Source organism: Dermacentor silvarum, chromosome 3, assembly GCF_013339745.2.
Source record: "Dermacentor silvarum isolate Dsil-2018 chromosome 3, BIME_Dsil_1.4, whole genome shotgun sequence".
Taxonomy (NCBI): domain Eukaryota; kingdom Metazoa; phylum Arthropoda; class Arachnida; order Ixodida; family Ixodidae; genus Dermacentor; species Dermacentor silvarum.
Genome location: NC_051156.1, coordinates 183078717 through 183098388, shown reverse-complemented (window position 1 = coordinate 183098388; position 19672 = coordinate 183078717). Strand labels below are relative to the sequence as shown.

General features: G+C 46.0%; 1 protein-coding gene across 3 annotated transcripts in view; it reads right to left on the bottom strand.

The window, feature by feature from the left end:
- LOC119446219 (serine/threonine-protein kinase TAO1) overlaps positions 1-19672 on the bottom strand; it is a 46438-nt gene that overhangs the window by 22539 nt on the left and 4227 nt on the right. For all 3 annotated transcript variants that reach the window (XM_049664008.1, XM_037710585.2, XM_037710586.2), the window contains 7 exons: positions 18031-18324; positions 13372-13443; positions 13170-13271; positions 11906-11951; positions 11263-11412; positions 7424-7576; positions 2129-2222 (listed from right to left, as the gene is read on the bottom strand). In XM_049664008.1, coding sequence (XP_049519965.1) covers positions 2129-2222; positions 7424-7576; positions 11263-11412; positions 11906-11951; positions 13170-13271; positions 13372-13443; positions 18031-18162 — 749 coding nt within the window. In that variant the 5' untranslated portion in view covers positions 18163-18324. The remainder of the gene's footprint in view (positions 1-2128; positions 2223-7423; positions 7577-11262; positions 11413-11905; positions 11952-13169; positions 13272-13371; positions 13444-18030; positions 18325-19672) is intronic.

The following is a 19672-nucleotide window of genomic DNA, read 5'->3' as shown; positions in this document are numbered from 1 at the left end:
CATCCATGACAAGGTCAACTTCAAATCCCATGTAAGAATAAAAAGAAAGAGCCACGAATTTCTTATATCACATAGTTCTTATTAAAAAGGAGGGGCACATAAATAGTTATTTCTGAAATTGAATCAGATATGGATAAAAAAAAAAAAAAGATGGCATGAGATCAAATACACATCAGACAGTTGTAAAACCATGTTTAAAAATTAGAATGGTAGTGACCCAAGAGTTCAATAAAAGTCGATCTCTAAACCTTGACAGGACCGACAGAATCGATCCAATTATCCATTTATTCCCATTAAAAAAAAAATGAAGTTAGCAAAAAAAAAATGTCCAAGTACACTGCTGCTTCATTTGGAAGTACTTAACCGATTCTAAAGTACCCCCTAGTATAACACACATAGTTTTTATGGGCTCATAGTATAAAAATGAATGTGCACCGAAATCTAACACATAAGTGTTTTTATTTTAAAAATGCAGCATACCTTCGATTTTGGCAATCAGAAATAAGACGAAATGTGCAGGGTTTACCTTCATAGAATGGACAATTATTTACATTGAATATATATCATCGGCAATCTCGGACACTTTTTTATTCTTGTCTCACAGACCACAATATGTGGTCAACACTGACTGCACTCCATTGCATTTGATATTCCACATTTCTTGAACTACTACGCTACAATCGCAAATGAGATGGTGGCCCAAGCCAAGAGTAACTGCACCACCAGTTGATACTGCGAAGCACGCAAGTGTCGAAGACACCGATAATTTGAGATGCAACTCTGCTGCTGCTAGATTAGCATGTAAAACAACACCTTTTCAACAAGTTTTTAAAAATTACAGCCTGAAAGCAACACATCAATGTTGTCACCAACCAACGCACAAAGCTGTTCTGTCGCCATATTGTGATGAAAATGGCACCGATGCTTGTACCACAAACACAGTTTCGGTCTCATATTCCAACCGTTAATGCGCAGGCAATTTTCGGCCCAATTTTCTTGGGAAAAAAGGCACGCATCAGATTTGCGTAAATATGTAATTGCTAATCATTCATTGTGAGTTGCTGTTCTCACTTCGAAATCTGCCTAAGGCAAGCCAAAAATCAGTGTTTTTGATGTCAGATTATTAAGTTTACAATGCTTTCGACGCAGTCACTGTGCCCTGGCACTACCAAGACAGCCATTGGAGTCATGATTGGGGTCACCATTAGGGTCAGCAGCTACATGTCAAGACAATCTGGCCAGGGCCAATTTCAGGATCGAAATAACAAATGTTTTGGCCCACAAGAATCTATGGGTGCCGGCTGGAACCTTCAAATGTTATTCATATTAGCTAACAAGAGCAGAAATTCACATTCACAAGAGGACAAAATACATGGACAGACCTCTTTTGATCCCGTCATTTGGGACCAAATTAACTATTAAATTGAAGTACAGGAGTTGAATTAATGGAAGTCTATGAAACGCAATTTCGACATGAAGACCAAATCGAAAAGCAGAATTTTCAATTCACATTCCAACCTTCCTATTAAAAGATAACAGCGCTTGGCTTTACCATAACAGTATCATCCACTATTTTTTGCAAGATGTAAATAAACCAGTTCCTTTTTTCGCTTTTTCTGCTCAGACGCCCTCATCCCTATGCCACGAGGGTTCCTGGCTTAAAATTACACACACCTGCCAACTTTAGAATTGCAGAAATACTACCGTCAAGCCAAAGAACACTAAAATCTGGTGAAAATAGTAAAGATTTGTTAAGTGACAATGCTGCACAGGTGCATCCGTATAATCAACAGATCCGAAAAATCAGCTACGACAAATTGGTCACCAATTGTGTTTGTGTTCTTTTGGAGCAATTTCTGCCCTAAAGTAGACACACATGAGCAATTGTCAAATTATTGGTGGAAATATGACAACTGCAAACAAGGTCTAAAAATCAAGCGTTTTCCAATAAAATAGTAAAGGTTAGCAGGTAAGATTACACTGAGCCCTGGCTTAGAAGAGAAGTTGCACATGTGGACTAAGATTTGCCCACGTTCAGTAAAAAGCACCATAAGGCATTCAACTATCGATGCCATCACCAAAGTTTCTCGCAAATCTCCAGCTGCAAATGAACTTTCAACACACTCACCATTCCCCTCCACTGAGTGTGGGCGAGTCATTCTGGGCGATATGGTACAAGGCACTCATGGCATTCATGTTGAAATAGGGAGGCTTCCTTTCACCTGTGCAGACAACAAGGAGAAGGTTTAAATACATTTTTTTTTAAAGAGATATGCGGCCCAGACATTCCAACGAGAAGATTTTAATGGTTCTGGCTAAATTCCCGAAATCTTCACATCTACAAAAAGCAGTCATTACCTAGCATCTCAAGAAGGGCCCCCGATATATGCCGTTAAAGCTCAATATAATGAAGTTGGTAAAGTCAGCAATTTGCTTTGTTACATTGAAATTTAGTTATACAGTAAAACATCGTTACAGGAGATACTCAAGGGACCAGGGAAACATGTCTCATGTAACCAAAAATTCAAAAGACTGAGGCGTCACACTTTAATATACATCAGCATCAAAGTGTGTTTGAACAAATCTACAGGAAAGTGCTCAGGATGGCATAAAGAAGTAATTCATAGTAGTTTGTTTTTTAGTGACTGCAGATTGTATTAGCTTCATTCCCAACTTCTGGAGGTAAAGCCCTTCCCTTTGCAAGCCTTCCTGTTGCTCACAATACCTTTGAAGTGTTCTTAAATGCTCGACAGCCTCAACTGCCAACACTTACTGCCCTACAATGTCCACCTCCTCTGGTTCATCCTCTAGGGCGCATGCACCATTTATTCGTGTGAGGATTGCATGATCTCTAAGCTCTTTGGAGCACACGAGGCCCACATCTGCAGACACAAACTCCTCAAAGGATTCTGGAACCTTGTGGGGATTGAGGTATGCGTCGGCGCCATAGCGCGGGCTTCGCCTGCTCTGCCGTCCCCAAGCCTCCACGCCTTTCCCGTTCGCTCGCAACTGGTTTCAGCAGTGGCGCTCTACTCGCGACGGTTTGCGTTCGGAGCGCTGAAGTCACGAAGTGGCTGCGTTCAGCTGCTGACTGCTGAGCGTGGCTCTGGAACCAGCGCAGGGTACGTACATGCTTTCCTCAGGTCCGCTGACACCTTTGTGACTAGGACTTGAGCTCGCGCACGGTGCCTTTGTCCGTGCGGGGAGTGCATACTTTGTGCTGATCCTTTCCTGATGCTAAGCCAAAGAGCGGTGCCTAGCGTCGTGCGAGGTCATACCACGCCGAGCCGAACTTGCCGAAGGAGATTGCCCGAGCTCTCGCGAGTTGGCTTATTGGTTATCGCCAGAGCAAGTAGCATAGCCGCCGGCACTTTTCCTAGCAGCGTGTCCCAGGTTGAGCCTGTGCTCTCGCAGCAACGTGCTATAGGCGCCCGTGTCTGTATTTTCGCCCTTGGTGCCCTTTGGTTCCCCGCCGCCGGGGCATTTGTGCAGTGCTGGTGCTATCAGATTCAATAAACAATTTCCATTAACTCAGGGCAATAGTGTGTTCTTGCGTTCGTCGCTCATTAGCCCCTTGCGGCCTGAGCTCACGCACAGTGGTGCTGGAGGCGACGGCTGATGCAGCCCTGTGGCTCGCTAAGCTCGAACCCTCGGTGGTCAGTACTCCTGCGAGACCCAAGCCTCATCTTCGAGGTTGTTTTCCCACAGGATCTTCCATCCTGGGTTGGATGAAAGATCCGTGTCTGGGTTGTGTCTCCTCTAAATAGTAGAGGTAGAGGTATTCTAGGGACGTAAAAAAATTGCCCTTAGTAACCGAGTGTCTCTTGTAACCATGTCTCTTGTGTGTCTCTTGTAACCATGTCTCTTGTATGCGATGATATTAACATGGTGAACATAGGAAAACCAACCAAACCATTTTCAAATATCTCTCATAACCGAGTGTCTCTTGTAACGAGATTTTACTGTATTGAAATTCAATATTTTATGCAAATAAGCACGATCACTGATGGATTTTTTCTTACATGGAAGTTGCCGCAATGTTTTCCAAATTATTGGGCAATCAGAAAAAGAAATTTGGAATGTTGAAAAAAGTTATTTTGTTGAACTTGAGAGTCAGCGACGAAAGATAGTCTCATGCCGGGTTGGCAAAATGTTGAAATCTGTGGTACAAAGCAAAGCCAGCCAAGCTTTCGCATCCACTGCGCCCCAGCAGTGGGACGATGCTATCACGAAACACGCGCAAGCAGCGGGGAGCGAATGCTTCGTCTGCATCTGGCTGTTTCCGAAACTCGAGGTTACACAACCTCCAGCACTAAATGCACAGGAAGACAGCACTATGCCACGCCACCTCAGCTCGCCCAGTGTTTGCATACGTGGCAGATTACCTCCAATACCAGGTGCGCAGTCTGCGTATGTCCTCAGCCACGCTGACAGCCATGCACCGCCACGGCTAGAAATGGAGACGTGCCAACCTGTCCCCAACTTACCCCCTCGTACGTGCTTGATTATATTATTGCGAGCTCACTCCCCTCCGCCCTTTTCTCTTTGCTCGCGCAGGAAGACGGCACTGATCAAGCCAACATTTTTCTCGGCTCACCCTCGCAAGCTTTCACTTGCACCTAAAGTATACACTGCGCTGAGCGCAATAGGATTTTATTGCGCTTGGACTTTAGAGGGCTCCGCCTCGGCAGACGCTCTGGGTTGCGCGATTTGAGAGACGAATTCCCAAGCGACTGTATGCAATTCAACCAGATGTTTCTACTCGTTGTCTCAGTATTCATTCGCAGCGGCAGTGAAATTTCATTATACAGTCGAATCTCGATAATTCGAACTCGAAGGGGCCCGAAAATTTACTCGAATTAAAAGAACTTCGAATTAAAGGAAGAATGCATTCCTGAAGTATTCGAGCACCATAGCACGATGCACGAACAGTGCGAGTCGTGAAATATTGCGGCGACCGCCCTACGCCGGCCAACGCTCGGTTCCCGATAACGGCAGAAAACAAAACTTCTGGGAGCAGATGGCGCCGGGGTGGGCGCGCGGAGACCGCCGAAGGTGAGGGAGGAGGGTGGCAGGGAAGCAGATTTGGCCTCGGCAACTCCGCCGCTTCGGTGGCTCCCCTCGCCCTCTCTCTCAACTCCCTTGCAGCTCCCTCACCTTCGAATGTCGCTGTGCCGGCACCGCCGGTACAGCCGGCCCGGCGCAAATTAGCTCGCTTCCTGAAGTTTTGTTTTCTGCCATTATCGGGAAGCGAGCGTTTGCCGGCGTGGGCAGTTTCATTGGCGGACTGGGCCTCCGCCGCTGCATTAAGCAGTCTCTCCTAAGCTTTTGCTCTATGGCGGTGTCGGAGCAATGCCGGTTGGAGGCGCTGCCGCGTTATTTGGCGCGCTGCTGAGAGCCTTGTCGTTCCGCGGTATGTTCGAATTAACCGTAGCAAATGCTTTCGCATTCGAATTACCGAGCGTTTTTGCCCATTGAAATACACATAACTTTGATGAGATTACAGTGTCAGTTCGTATAAACCGGCAGTTCGAATTAAGCATGTTCAAATTAACGAGATTCGACTGTATTAAAATCATGTGTAAACATACTTCGTTATATTGAGGTTCAAAATACATGGTGTTCTAAGGACAAGTCATAAAAAGTTAAATACTTCGGTATATCGAGAATTTCGTGATAGTATTGAGGTTTAACTGTAGTACGGGAGTACCTCGTTGATACAATCCTGTTACGCACAATTTCCTGGCACCACTGTTTGCGATCGAAAACACACACACAAAAAAAGACCAAATACACTTATTTTTTACTGGTTCATACGTTCAAGGAAAACACAATCTTTTGGCACCAACATTCAGCAGATCACCAAACTACAATCATATGATACGTTTTTCCGCTGCAAGATGCCATGTAAACAATAAAAAGTACGAGGTACCTCAGCCTTTTGATCATGGCATGAGGCATGAGGATCGAGAATAGTAGGCGGCTGCCGCAGCAGCTTCTCCGCAATACTCGTCTACCAATTTCACGTCACGCTGGTGCGCACGAAGTTTCTCATTCCAGTACCAGCAAATCTCCTCCCGGGTCGTCGCACACTGCATTCAAAGCTATCGCCGCCATACATATTGCAACAAGCATCTTCACTTACCTGTTTCGCAGTGTGTGGGCAGTAGTGCCTTTGGAAGTGTGCTGCATGCCTTTAATAGGCGAACGAAATGCACAGCAGTTCCCTGCTGCATGCGGCACAAAGGGAGCATCATGTATCGCTTTGGCAGCATCGTAGGCATTGTATTGCGGTGTTGCCTACCAACTCGATTTCGTTTACATTTCCAGTCGCAGTCGCAAAACACTACGCAATAGGAAAAGAACAATGTGCGTCTGGGTTGCTCAGGCCCTGCCTGCTCGACGTGCGTCCACGTCTTGTGCCGCAACCATTTGCGCTAAGTGGGCACAACTTCCCGCCAAAAAATGCCCCCCACGAAGAAGCTGCTGACCAAGGTTGAATTCAAGGAGCGCATACATAAGCTTGCTGAAGCCGTAAAAAAACAATGCGCGTTTGAGGGCTGCTCGAGCCCCACCAGCTTGTCTCGTGCTGCAATGATTCGTGCAACGCATCGCATTATGTAGATGTCAACTACATTTGAGCCTGTCAAATTTTTAGTGACTTCCGATAGTATGTTTTCTCGGTTTGTTCTTTCTTGAGTTTTTTTTTCTATAATGTATGAACAAGGTTTGACTGTATTTAAAAGGAATTTTTTGTCCCCAAATTTGATGAAGTCTTAATGCACCAGGCTGCACTGCACAAATACATCGTGCATGTCAGCTAGCTGCCATGCACCAAGCCGCACAAAATGCTCAATATCCTAAATACCGTGTGCATATGTAACTTGTGAAGCCCCCCATTGCACTCTGCACTTGCGCACTTTTGGACTCACTATATTAATTACTAAGTGCAAGGGCTCTGCGTATGCTACACCAAAACTATATACAATCAGGAATTGAATCAATTGAATTATGTGGTTTTATGTGCCAAAACCACGATTTGATTAATTTTGACCACCTGGGGATCTTTAACGTGCCTCCAATGTATGGGACACGAGCGCTTTTGCATTTCGCCGCCATCGAAATGCGGCCGCCGCGGCTGGGATTTGATCCCGCGACCTCGTGCTTAGCAGCGCAACACCATAGCCGCTAAGCCCCCACGGTAGGGTTACAATCAGGAACTGGTCCACTATGGTCTACAATGTGCGGCACATTTATTCAGCCATGTTTTTCACGTACACATAATAAGCTACTGGCCATTTGTGAACGTAGTTTCACATACATCTTAACAACTTTAAATGCACATTAACTGTACTTTTTTTTCTCAGCCAGGAGTTTGTAAGCCCGGGAGGAGAGGAAAAAAAGTGGATGGCGGAGGACATACCCAGTTCAATGCATGTGATCCCCAGGGACCAGACGTCCACTTTCCCATCATACTGGCCTTCGTCCATGGCCAAAATAACCTCGGGCGCCATCCAGTACGGCGTGCCCACAAAGGAGTTGGCGGGACAGATCATGGACGCCGAGCCAAAGTCCGCTGCAGTGGCAAAAAATAAGGCACGTGGTCACACGCAATCTACAACACTTACTACCAATGTGCGTGAAAGAGAAAAACAGTAGGTATTCTAAAGATGTTTACTGCAAGGTGAGAACAAACAGTCCGGACGACACTGAACAATACCACACTAAAAGATAACTGGAGTCCGGACAAATCCCATTATAACAAATACCATTCAAACTTTACTTGAATTTATTTTAGATTCACATTCATCGATTTAGGGAAGTCAATACTTGGTGGGACACAGAAACGGAAAGGGTGAATTTTTTCCGTAATTCTAGCACCTTCCTTAATCTCACAATGAAAAATTTTAAGAAATACACAATCAAATTTGAGAAAATTGCACGTCTTTAGTGTGTTGTCTTCGAAATCGAAAAGAAAATGGGGATTTGGGAGGTGCTATCACACTGCTGATCGCGTGAGCGTGGCTTTCTGTGGACGGCTTTCCGTTGATTCAGCGCTGCCATCTTGGAATTTCCGTAAACACGACAGTTAGGAAATTCAGATAGCTGCAGTGCTGTATTTCTCTATGCAAAAATAAATGCTCCAAATAAGCTAGCGCGAAAATGGAAAACTAGCATTGCGATTCGTTACTGTAGTCCTGTGGCGTACAGGGAGCATTTCTATTGGCTGACACAAATTTGAATCACTCATGCTCTTTCAGCATACGCACAGGATGCAGAAGAAGACTGACGATGAAGCACAGTGCGTGAATGGATGGGTAGGTCTCGGGCATGCCTCCCCCAGAAAAGTAGGTGCTTAACATTTTCTTCCAACAGCATGTGCTTGATATTCTGTGAGCTCCCTTGCCAGCAAGGTAGTGTCATATGCCCCAGTGATAAAGTGACAAACTTCTCACACGTGTCGAATGCTGCCAACAGTTCCGCCGTTATACAGTATGAGCGTGGTGCTAAAATGACTCGCTGGTGTATTGCACGTGAGGAACGTTTCACACAACAGTATGACTACACTTTGCTGCAACAGAAGAGCAGTACCCTCGGAAGCTGTTAATGACTTTGAGCAATTCTCATTTATAATGCTAAGCATTGTTGGGATTGAGGTATGCGCCAGCACCATAGCGCGGGCTTCACCTGTTCTGCTGTCCCTACGCCAATCCCTGTTCCACTTGCAATCAGTTTCAGTGGTGGCGCTCCACTCCAGTAGTTTGCGGGGGCGCTCGCGGCGCGGGAATAGCCACTGTCCGCTACTCAAGAGCGAGTGTTGCTCTTTTACCTCCGGGACAGCAATGCGTACGTACATGCTTTCCTCTCGTCCGCCGACACCTTTATGACAAGGACTTGAGCTCCCGCACGATGCCTCTGCCCATGCGGTGAGCGCGCCCTTTGTGCTGATCCTTTCCGGACGCTAAGCCGAAGAGCAGTTCCAAGTGCTCACGCGAGCTAAGGTAGTACAGTATAGACCACTTATAACGTAACCACTTATAGTGCAGAACAGGATATAATACGGTCTTTTCAGACTTCCGTTAATTTTCCCATAGTACTCCATGTATACGTGTATCGCTTATAGTGCAGTTGCGGGACACAAAATACCGGTTACAGTGCGGCTGCCTTGAAGTTCGGCAGTCAACCTAGACGGCAAACACTCCCCTCAAGCCACAAATACCGTATTTACTCGAATCTAACGCGCACTTTTCTTCCGATAGAACAGGTCCAAAAATTGCATGCGCGTTAGAATCGAGTAAGACCCTAAATCTGCATTACCATATAGCCGTCGGCATTTCAAAACGGCCGCCTCGCACGCGCGTCGAGCTATAGCTACTCTTGAGCCTAGCTACCGTAGCTTCCTCCAAGTGCTGCAGTACACGTGCTTAGGCAATAGTCTACCGTCTGTCTTCACCTTCTCTGCGTCTGCTCTATCAGCATGAAGTACCAAGTTCATCATGATGTCGCATTTAAAAGGAAAGTGATCATGTGTACGGTGACAGACGGAAATCAGGCCGCATCACAGGCGTTCGGAGAATCAGAAACTTGCATTCAGGACTGGCGCAAACAGAAGGAGAGGATTTTCGCCAGCAAATCAATGCGGCACAGTTTCAGTGGACACAAGCAGGATGTAATCTGCGACGATCCACTTCGGCGATACAATCGCCTTGGCCTTATCTTGAAAGCAATCTGCGACGGGGAAAGTCTGCCGCACGCCGCGTTTTTGCCGCTTATAGGTCGCGTTGAAGCGAGAGGCATGATAGCACGAAGGTCAATTCACTCGCCGCGCTTCGTTACTCGAGCGTTTTGACAGTTCGTTTCAGCGGTCAACGAGCGAGATGTGCTCATGTTTGCTTGTGCACACGTCACACCGTGATGGTTAATTTATTTAGTAACCGAATACGGAACCTAGAGCACAGTGACAGCGACAGCAGAAATGCGCCTGGAGTGTCCATTATCGCAATAAAATAGCTGTTTTGGTTATAGTGCGGTACCGCTTATAGTGAGAATATTCGCAATCCCATCAACTTACATTATAAGCGGTCTACACTGTCCTATGCCGAGCCGCACTTGCCGTAGGAGATTGCCCGAGCTCTCGTAAGTTGGCCCATTGTTTATTGCGAGGGTAAATAGCATAGACGCTGGGACTTTTCCTAGCGGTGTGCCCCAGCTTGAGCCTGTGCTCTCGCAGCGATGTGCTACAGGCACTCCCGTCTGTATTTTCACCCTTGACGCAGGACTCCTTTGGTTCCAACACCGCCCCGGGACCGGGCGTTGTGCAGTGTTGGGTGCCTGCCGGAGACTATAGACGGTTTCTGCTAACTCAGGGCAATACTGCGTTCTTGTGTGTGTCGTTCGGTAGCCCCTCGCGGCATAAGCTCGCGTGCAGTGACGCACTAGAGGAGAAAGCTGACACGGCCCTGTGGCTCGCTAAACTCGGAACACGCGGTGGTCGGTACTCCTGTGAGACCTGAAAACCCCACAGCATGCAGTCAACGCCCACACCAAAGGCCGTTGCAGATGTGTCCTTCTGACTTAGCAGCGTCTGTGGGCTCACATCAAGCAGACGCTTTGTTTTCCACCGTTTCCTTCCTCCATGTTTTTCACCATGTAGATCCCGAGACACTCAAACACTGCGGTTCTGAGATGCTCGGTCCCGTGATCACAACAGACCCCCGAAATTCACACAAGTTTTTAGTAGTACATTGGCTGGATCCTATCACGCTCTGACTCGAACTGCAACAACGCAGAGCCCAATCTATAATGGAGCTAATGAAATTGTTCCCAAGCCAAATGCACAGTCGCACGACAGGCCAATCGAAGGAAGGAAGTGGAAATATGGCAGCGCTTCTTGTGTTGTTAACATGACGAGCCAGATGGCATGCACTGCGTGTACCCACCGCCAGCTTGACACTGCAGACGCCGTGACAGCAACGAAGCAACCACGTGACCGGAACTCTCTCAAATCTCGGTTGCACTCTCAGGACTAAAGTAACAGCGCCTCCAAGCACTCCGCACTGGAGCGCAGTCATATAGAATGAATGTATTTTGACTGCTCCATTTTGACGAGCCATGTAAAATTCACTTCCAGAGCCTGCTAGAGAGCTCGAAAGCGACTAGCCGAATGTGCCATCAGATAAATCTGAATCATAATTTTTTAATGGTGTAATCAGAGGATGCAAAACACTAAGGATAGCTGCAGAAGTGAATGCACGCCCTCACCAAGCTTGACTGTGCCATTTTCGGTGAGCAGGATGTTGCCGGCCTTGACGTCTCTATGTATGCGGCCCAGTGAATGCAGGTACTCCAGACCTTGCAAGCCATCCTTGCATATTGCAGAGATCTCCTCCTCCCGCAGAGGCTTCTTGTGAACTGAAACATGGCAAGGCAAATGAAGGTCAGGCATGTGAACAGCCATGGTCCAAGGTAGTACACTCGTAGTATAAGGATGCAGAAATTTTAGTATAAAGGCGCAAACAAACGTGCAGACCCTTTGTCTACTGAAAATGGTTGGAATGTCACCAATCCTGGGAATTAATTTAGGTATCGTCTCTCTTTTTTTTTTAATTTTTTACCTCCTACTGAGGCGCTTTAATGCTAAATCTCAAGAAAAGATTTCTGGCATGGCGCTATAACCCCAGTTGTGCCATTCCTGGTGCTTTTTAATACGGCAGAACATACACATCTCATAGCACATTTGATGCTGAGCAAAATAATTTCATGCACCTTACAGGACTCCCCTTCCAACAGTCTCAACTTACAATGTATACTATACTGAGAGCACTGGCAAGAACAAAGACAGGCCAAAGTGTGGCACACATTTATTGAGAAAAGCAGATACCACAGTATAAGTGAAAGCACATACCTTCAATGATATCAGATGCGGACCCAAGACAGTACTCCATGACAAGCTGCAATGAATAAAAATTAACAAGACATCTTTGTCCCCTGCCCCCATGCCAGAGATGATTTGTTTCACTAAAACTACAGTAGAACCTCGTTGATACAACCCCGTTTCATACAATATACTGGCGTACAATTTACCGGTGTCAACATTCGCAATCGAAAACATAGGAAATGACCCGATACAGTTCCGCTTTTTTTGCCGGTCAGTATGTTCCCAGTAAACACGATCATAATGTTGAGTAGTACCATCGCCAAACTGTGTTTGTATGATATGTTTTCTGTCTGCTAGATCCCATGTGAAAAAGAAAAAGCGTGAGGCACATGCAATAGAGAGCAGCAGGCGCCCACAACAGCTCCCCCACCTTTGTCGCCAGCCCATGTCACCTGAAAATGGCAGCACGCACTCAGTTTCCTTTTCCGGAACCAGCGAATCTCTTTTCGGGTAGTCACAAGTTGCATTTACAGCTATCACAGCCACCCTGTTGTGATAAGCATCTTCAGGTATCAGGTTAACAGCGCTAGTGCCGTTGGAAGCATACTGCACGCTTTTAATAAGAAATAACCAAAGCATGTCCCCATTCCCCAATGCAGGTGGTGTGGAGTGAGTGTCATGTTTTGGTCTGGTGGCGTCGTATTCCAGCTCCACTCACCAGCTCGATTTCGTTTCTGTTTCCCCATCGCTGTCTTAAAACACTACATAATATTATTCATTGAGGCCCCACCAGCTTGATGGGCATTAGCGCTGCTGCAACAATTCTCACCGAGTGTGCATGTCAAAACGTCTCGTTGAAATGCCCTGTCCGAACAAGCTGCTCACACAGGCTGAATTCAAGGAGCACAAACATAAGCTTGCCGAAGGCACAAAAATGACAATGCACATCTCGGGCTGCTCGTGTCCCACCAACTCGGCCCCCGTCAGCGTCTCACACAACGCTTTGCATTACGTAGATGTCAACTAGAGTTGAGTGGGCCAAAATTTTTAGCGACTTCAAATCATACGTTTTCGCAGTTAGTACATTTCATCTTACGCCTTTTTCCAAAATGTATGAACAAGGTTTTACTGTACGCAGCAAACAAACTACAACTGCAGGTACCAGTGTTTCTCAGCAGCGCATGCAGTGACAAAAGCTAGGAAAAGGCTTTCTAAGTGCAAAAAACATGCGTGTGGCATTTCATTAAATATAACAGCGAGCTTGAATGGAGATGATCCTAATAACACTCACCCATGCGGTGTGCTCTTTTAAATAACATCCTTTGTAGTCTATTGTGTTCTTGTGCTTTAACTGGCGCAGGAACCTGACTTCTTTGACAATGTCTTGCCATTTCTGAAAAAAAAAAATTAAATGAGAATTGAATTTTCATCATCTGGCAGGCACAATAGAAAGGCCACAGATGTAAGCAAAATGTACTATACATGCGCCTCACCTCTGTTGACTGTTTGCCTGTAAATGACATCTTTTTGATGGCCACAACTTCTTTGGTCGTGACATTCCGGGCCTGAGGCAACAGAGAGAAGAATAAAAAATTTTTTTATTCCATTGAAACATAACGGCACTTGTTAAATTTCGATTTATCATGAACGTGTTGAATCACCATGAATAAAACAACAAACTTCCATATTTTATGTACCAATGCAAATAATTAACATTTAGGCAAGTTGGTACTGGTTGAACATCTTGATGGGGCAGCACAAACAATGATGGCACAAGGAGAAAAAGAAAAAAATGGTGCGTGCGTTATTTCCCTTCCTTCTGTCTCCGTCATTTGCGCTGCACCATCAGGATGTTCAATGCGGATAAATGTACATTTGATTATTGTTGATACATACGTTCACCAATACACATACGACATATAGTGCAGTGAAAGCTACGAGTCGCGTCAGTACACCAGATTAAAAGCTCCTGTATTGTCCACCCCTAACTGGCCTCCGCATGAAGCTAACTGTAGAAGCTTCATAAAAGGTTTAGCGGCGCACAATGGGTGAGCCCCCTTCCATTCTCGGGACACGCATACTACTCTTGTTATGTTGATGCTGTCATTCCTCTATGACCGATCGACAGCTCTTACCCCTGGTGACGGGAAGTACCCTGTTCACAAGGAGGCATCGAAAAGGCCAGGTGAAGAGCACGAGATTGTTTTTTGAATATCTGGCTGTTCCCATGGGGTGTAGTCCTGCCACATTTGCCAGACATGATGCTCATGGCATTCTCTACGTGATGCACACATTTGTTTGAAACGTGTAAAAAAATTTAAGAAGCTCTTTAGGCGCAGGTACAGCACACAGCAAACTGTGCAAGACAGTGGTGAAGGGCAAAAGGGTGTGGGGATGCGCGACTCTCACGCTTCCCCTGATGTTGTTTTCCCCGCATAGCTTGCGTCTCCTGTAATCCGGCTTCTCCGCGTGGCTAAGCGCCGGCGGCGGTCGTGGTGGTTGCAGCGCATTGCGAGAGATGGCGCGAGTGTCGCGATGCTAACGCCATGTGAGATCCCACAAGGGAAACAGAAAAAGTAGCCTTGCAAGGTCCAGCTCCTCATCCAATACAGTGTTTACACACCAATCCAAATGTGGCAGCTCTTCAATACTGGCTTAAACATTCCTATACTGAAACTATCGCTATCAGTGGATAACACAGGCTTGGAAATCGACTACTTGCTAGATAGATGGCTCATGTTTGAGAAACAGAGCCCACAGGTGATGCATTCACTGGCTGTAATTCAAGGCTAGATCATTGCATTTGATGTGTGAAAGACGTCAATTCAGTCGCAACTACACTTATACACACACGCAGTGGATCGATAGGAGAAGGGAAGTCGATATGGAGGTTGTCATGCGTCAAGAATGCCAGGGCAGTGGCAGGTTTGCAGAAAGACTGCAGATCCATATGATTGATACAAGTCATTTGGCACAAAGTTGGCAAGGCCCACAGGACTGTATACAACTGCAGTATCAACTGTTTTCCTTACAGCGACAGTCCTACTCATCTTTCCGTGGACCACAGGAGTGACTTGGAGTACATTACGAGGGCGGTCCGATAAGTACTTAGCCTTCAAAAGAAAAACGGAAATTTTCGAATGGTGTCGATTTATTTCTCAACATAGTCCCCTTTCAACTCTATACACTTGACCCAGTGATCCTCCAACTTCTTGATCCCGTCCGTCAGAAAAATATGTTTTCTCCTGAGCTGCAAAGTAGGCTTCTGTGGCGGCGATAACTTCTTCATTCAACTAAAATTTTTGTCCGGCGAGTGACTTTTTCAAGTTGGGAAACAAGAAGAAATCACTCGGGGCCAAATCTGGAGAATACGCTGGATGGGACATGACTTCGTAGCCCAGTTCGACCAACTTGGCCGTGGCGACGGCGCAGGTGTGAGCTGGCGCATTGTCATGGTGGAAGAGCACCTTTTTCTTCACCAAATGTGGCCGTTTTTTCCGCAATTCGGCGTCGAATCGGCCCAGTAATTCGGCGTAGTAGGGTCCTGTCACCGTTTTGCCCTTCTCAAGGTAGTCAACGAAGATCACACCTTGAGAATCCCAGAAAATGGTGGCCATCACCTTTCCGGCCGATGCAACAGTCTTCGCCTTCTTTGGAGCAGGTTCTCCGGGTGCAGTCCACTGTTTCGACTGTTCTTTGGTCTCTGGTGTGTACCAGTGGATCCATGTTTCGTCAACGGTCACAAAACGACGCAGGAACTCCTTCGGATTACACTTAAGGGGGGACGCGGCTTTCGCATCGCGAAAAATGGCAAAAAAATCGATTTTTTGAAAATCACATTTTCAGTTTCTGCAACTCTTATTCTATCTGATTCCGAAATATCATCACTGAAAACCAAGTAGAAGTGCTCTAAAAAAATTGTTGTATCAGCCAAGGTGCCGAAAAATTGCGTGGAAATCGCGAAAGAACGGCGTTTTTCAAGCCACGATATCTCCGGAACGGCGCAGCCGAGCGCCGCCATCTTGGTCTCGTTGGAAAGCGCATTTCTCCGTCTTCAAATCTGCCGCTTCAGCTATCTCCTCCATACAGAAACAAGCACACAAAAAGCAAATGATTGAAGGTCGTGCCGGAGCCACCGATTGGCCGCGCCCGCCACGTGACCCCAGCGCGGTTCGCCATTGGTCCGGTGCTCGCTCCGTGATGGCGTCGTCTGCTCCGCTTGTTGCGGTCTCACATCGCGCGCCGACTCGATCACATCGCGCGCCGACTCGATCTGTTATCGTAATGCCACGATATCTCGTAACAATACCTATCATACCACCCCTTCATAAAGAGAACCTCATCATGAGCTCTGTTCACTAGGCCACTTGGGCTGGCACAGACACCTGGCTGCAGAAGTGAGGCATGATACAAAAGTACAGACTGGAAAGCACCTAGCAGCTGCATTGCTGCCTCTCTATCAGTGGCTCGCCTAACATCCACAGCCATTGTCAATGGAAGATGATTCAGAAGGCTGCTGAGAGCCTTCATTCAGTAACATGGTCGATTCTACCAAAAGAAAACAATGCCTCACTGACTGCACTAGAGGCTGCTATCAATGAGGCAGTCTGCAGATACAACGCTAGAACTACTGTATATATATGCCCACATAGTTCTGCACCTCACTTGGTTTGAAACCCAGGCACCATGCTCTTTGTAGAGCAGCAGTAAAGAATGCCATACAAACATGAAAAAGGCAGAACGAAGGCTCAGCAGACCAGAGACGACATGTCCAAGAAGCCCCACATAACAAAAAACATCAAAGATTACAACTTTGGTGCGTTTTAGAGAACTGAAGAGAAGGTGCAACTTTGAGAGCCGTTTTCTCAAAACTGTTTTTTCGCCTTTCTGCTCAGTTTCTGGAGCTGATTTCTTCGTTACCGTTTAGCCTATTTCGATTCTGTTTTTTTTGTCACGTTTCTTGGGCTACTGTGCAGGTCGAGACAGTCTCGCATTTTTATGTTCACTTTTTATAAATTTATGGCGTGGCTATTCGTTCACCCTGAAAGTGTGCTTGGTGCGAAGGTAACTTGAAAAATGACTATGTAAAAGATTTGCGTTGCGAAAAAAAAAAAGTAAGACTGTCACGACTTTCAGCACGCATTGAGCTACGCAGTCAATACTCAACGAGCCTTCCATCATGTTTTTTAAGCTCCCCAGGCCCTCCAGAAAGTTCAAGAGAGAAAAATTCTGCTCAATAAAATGTTCTCAAGGTATCACTCTGAAACTTTCATGGAAGTATCAGGGAGACATTCTAAACATTTGTGCCAATTTTCATCAAAATCCATGAAGAAATCAGGAAGTTGATTTTCAAAGCCACGTCCCCCCTTAAACAGCTTCAAACACTGCTCTGAAGTGGTGTCGCGGACGCGCTTGTTGTCCGGAGTGAGCAAACGCGGCACCCATCGCGCTGACAGCTTTCTCATGCCCAAAATTTCATGCAGGATATGACCCACGCGGTCTTTTGAGATGCCTACTGTCTCAGCTATCTCGCGCACTTTCAGTCGGCGGTCTGCCAATTCGAGGTCATGGATTTTTGCCACGTTATCGGCCGTGGTAGCCGTTTGCGGGGACCCTGGGCGAGGATCATCAAAAACCGACGTGCTACCACGTTTAAACTCGTTGAACCGATTTTTGACGGTTGCGATTGAAGGAGAAGACTCACCGTAGACGGCATCCAGTCGCTCTTTGATTTCGCTGCGCGATTTCCCTTCCAAAAACAAGAATCGAATCACGACCGATATTGCTAATTTTCCATTTTTTTTACGGACACACGAAAAATCACCTGCTTCCTCTTCCTCAAGCGGCCAAAAACAAAACCGCAAGCCTGATTCAACTGGACCTTTGCATGTGTCACTCTAAGAGAGCGTACTCAACGTCAGTATATGTCTCATGCAATAGCGTCGCGCTCTCGCGGTGAGGCTAAGTACTTATCGGACCGCCCTCGTAAGTTAAGGCATTTGCGACGTTTAAGAAACGTCATAAGGAACAACTCGCTTATGCCCGCTTCCAAATACAGAGTAGGATATATAGTTAATTTTTTTTCTGTGACAGACTGAGCTGTCAGGACCGAAAAACCAGCAAGGGTGCAGCAAGTTAGGCGGCAAACTCACATAATAGACAGCCCCGAAACTGCCGTGGCCGATCTCGCGGAGGTCCACAAAGATCTTGTCGGGGTCATCCTTGTCGAATAGCTCGGCAAGCTCCGGGTCCTTGAGGTTCCCGAGGCGCGAGAAGGACGGCATGCTGCTAGGTCCTTCCTCTCCTCTCTCTTCCGAGTAGGAGATGGAAGGGGGCAGCAGAGGGTGGGGGGCTGGCAGAGCCCACTACCGGGGCTGCAGTCCCCCAGGGGGGCCCCCTACAGGCCTGCGCTCGCAGCCCGTCCTACCCATGGCACTCCTGCCACCCTGCACACACAAACAGGCACAGAATCAACAACCTGTTCAACTGCAAATCATACATACCTGCCAAACTGCACATACAGTGGAATCTCATTGATGCGATTTTGCATAATACCTTTTTCGGGACAATATGTTTCTTTTTCTTCTCCCGATAACACAATTTGGTTGGATAATATGTTGGATGATACGATTTTTGGATGATACACTTTATTTTCCGGTTCCCGTGAAGATCATATCAACGAGATTACACTGTATTAGAATTTGTAAAAATCTCAGATACAACATCAGTATAATGGTTGAGAAGATGTAAAACCTTCTGAAGAAATGACCGGACAGGAAAGAGCATCTAGCTAAATTTCTTTTTCGAGTCTTTTTCACCATAATAAGTATGACTAAAGTTTGCCTTAAGGACACGTCTTTTATGGGATTTATGCATACTTTATTAACAATGACTTACTTTTACAAGCAACACACAAACAGCAGCAAACTTGGAAAAGTGGAGACTGATCCCAGTGAAATGTTCTGCGACATTTGTCTTGCCGATTTCACCCGATTCGGGAACTTGTCCGAATAAACTTGCTTGAAGCAAACACCACTCTGGTTTCCTTTCATAATCAAGCCTTCAAAGCATATGGTCAAAGACTGAAGAGAGGACCATTTCGCGAATTTTCGTAAAATTTGACAGAACAAGCCCAAACTTGCGAACCTTGTCAAAAATTCAGGAGTGTTGGCACGTATGATGGCGGCACTTTTTGGTCAGATTTAAAAGAACACTAAAACTAAATAGAAACACCCTGAATCAGTTTAGACTGATAGAGTATTCTTTCAGAACTATATCACCAAGCGGCTGATTACTAGAAGAGAAAATGAAAGTCAATTTCATACCACAACCCCAGAAGCGGTATGTAAGCGTGACGTCACAGATTTCCAAGTGTATTATCATTTGGGCTGATGTGGCTTACACTAAATTTTTGAAACTTGCCAAATTCAGTCTTTGGCGCTTTCTAAATGCAATGTTGTCCATGTTTATCAATGGAGAGTTCAGAGCAAATGCCATCAAAATTATGACATCATGGCGAGCTCAAGCAGGAACTCCAAGGCGGCGCTGTTGCCATCGCTTTTCATTTTTGCACTTTTTCGGGGCTTCACTCTTCTCACAATAAGTGTGACTTTTTTTATATTGTAGAAGGGTAATTAACTAATACAGCTTAACTTAGCTCAACTCTTCAGTGTTCTCTTTAATGTAATGTCAACATATCTTTTTTTAAATTACAGAATCTCTACCGTGTTGTCCGCGCATGCAACAGGATCGCACTTAGCAAGTAAAAAGCTTGGGGAGTATATGAGACGTATT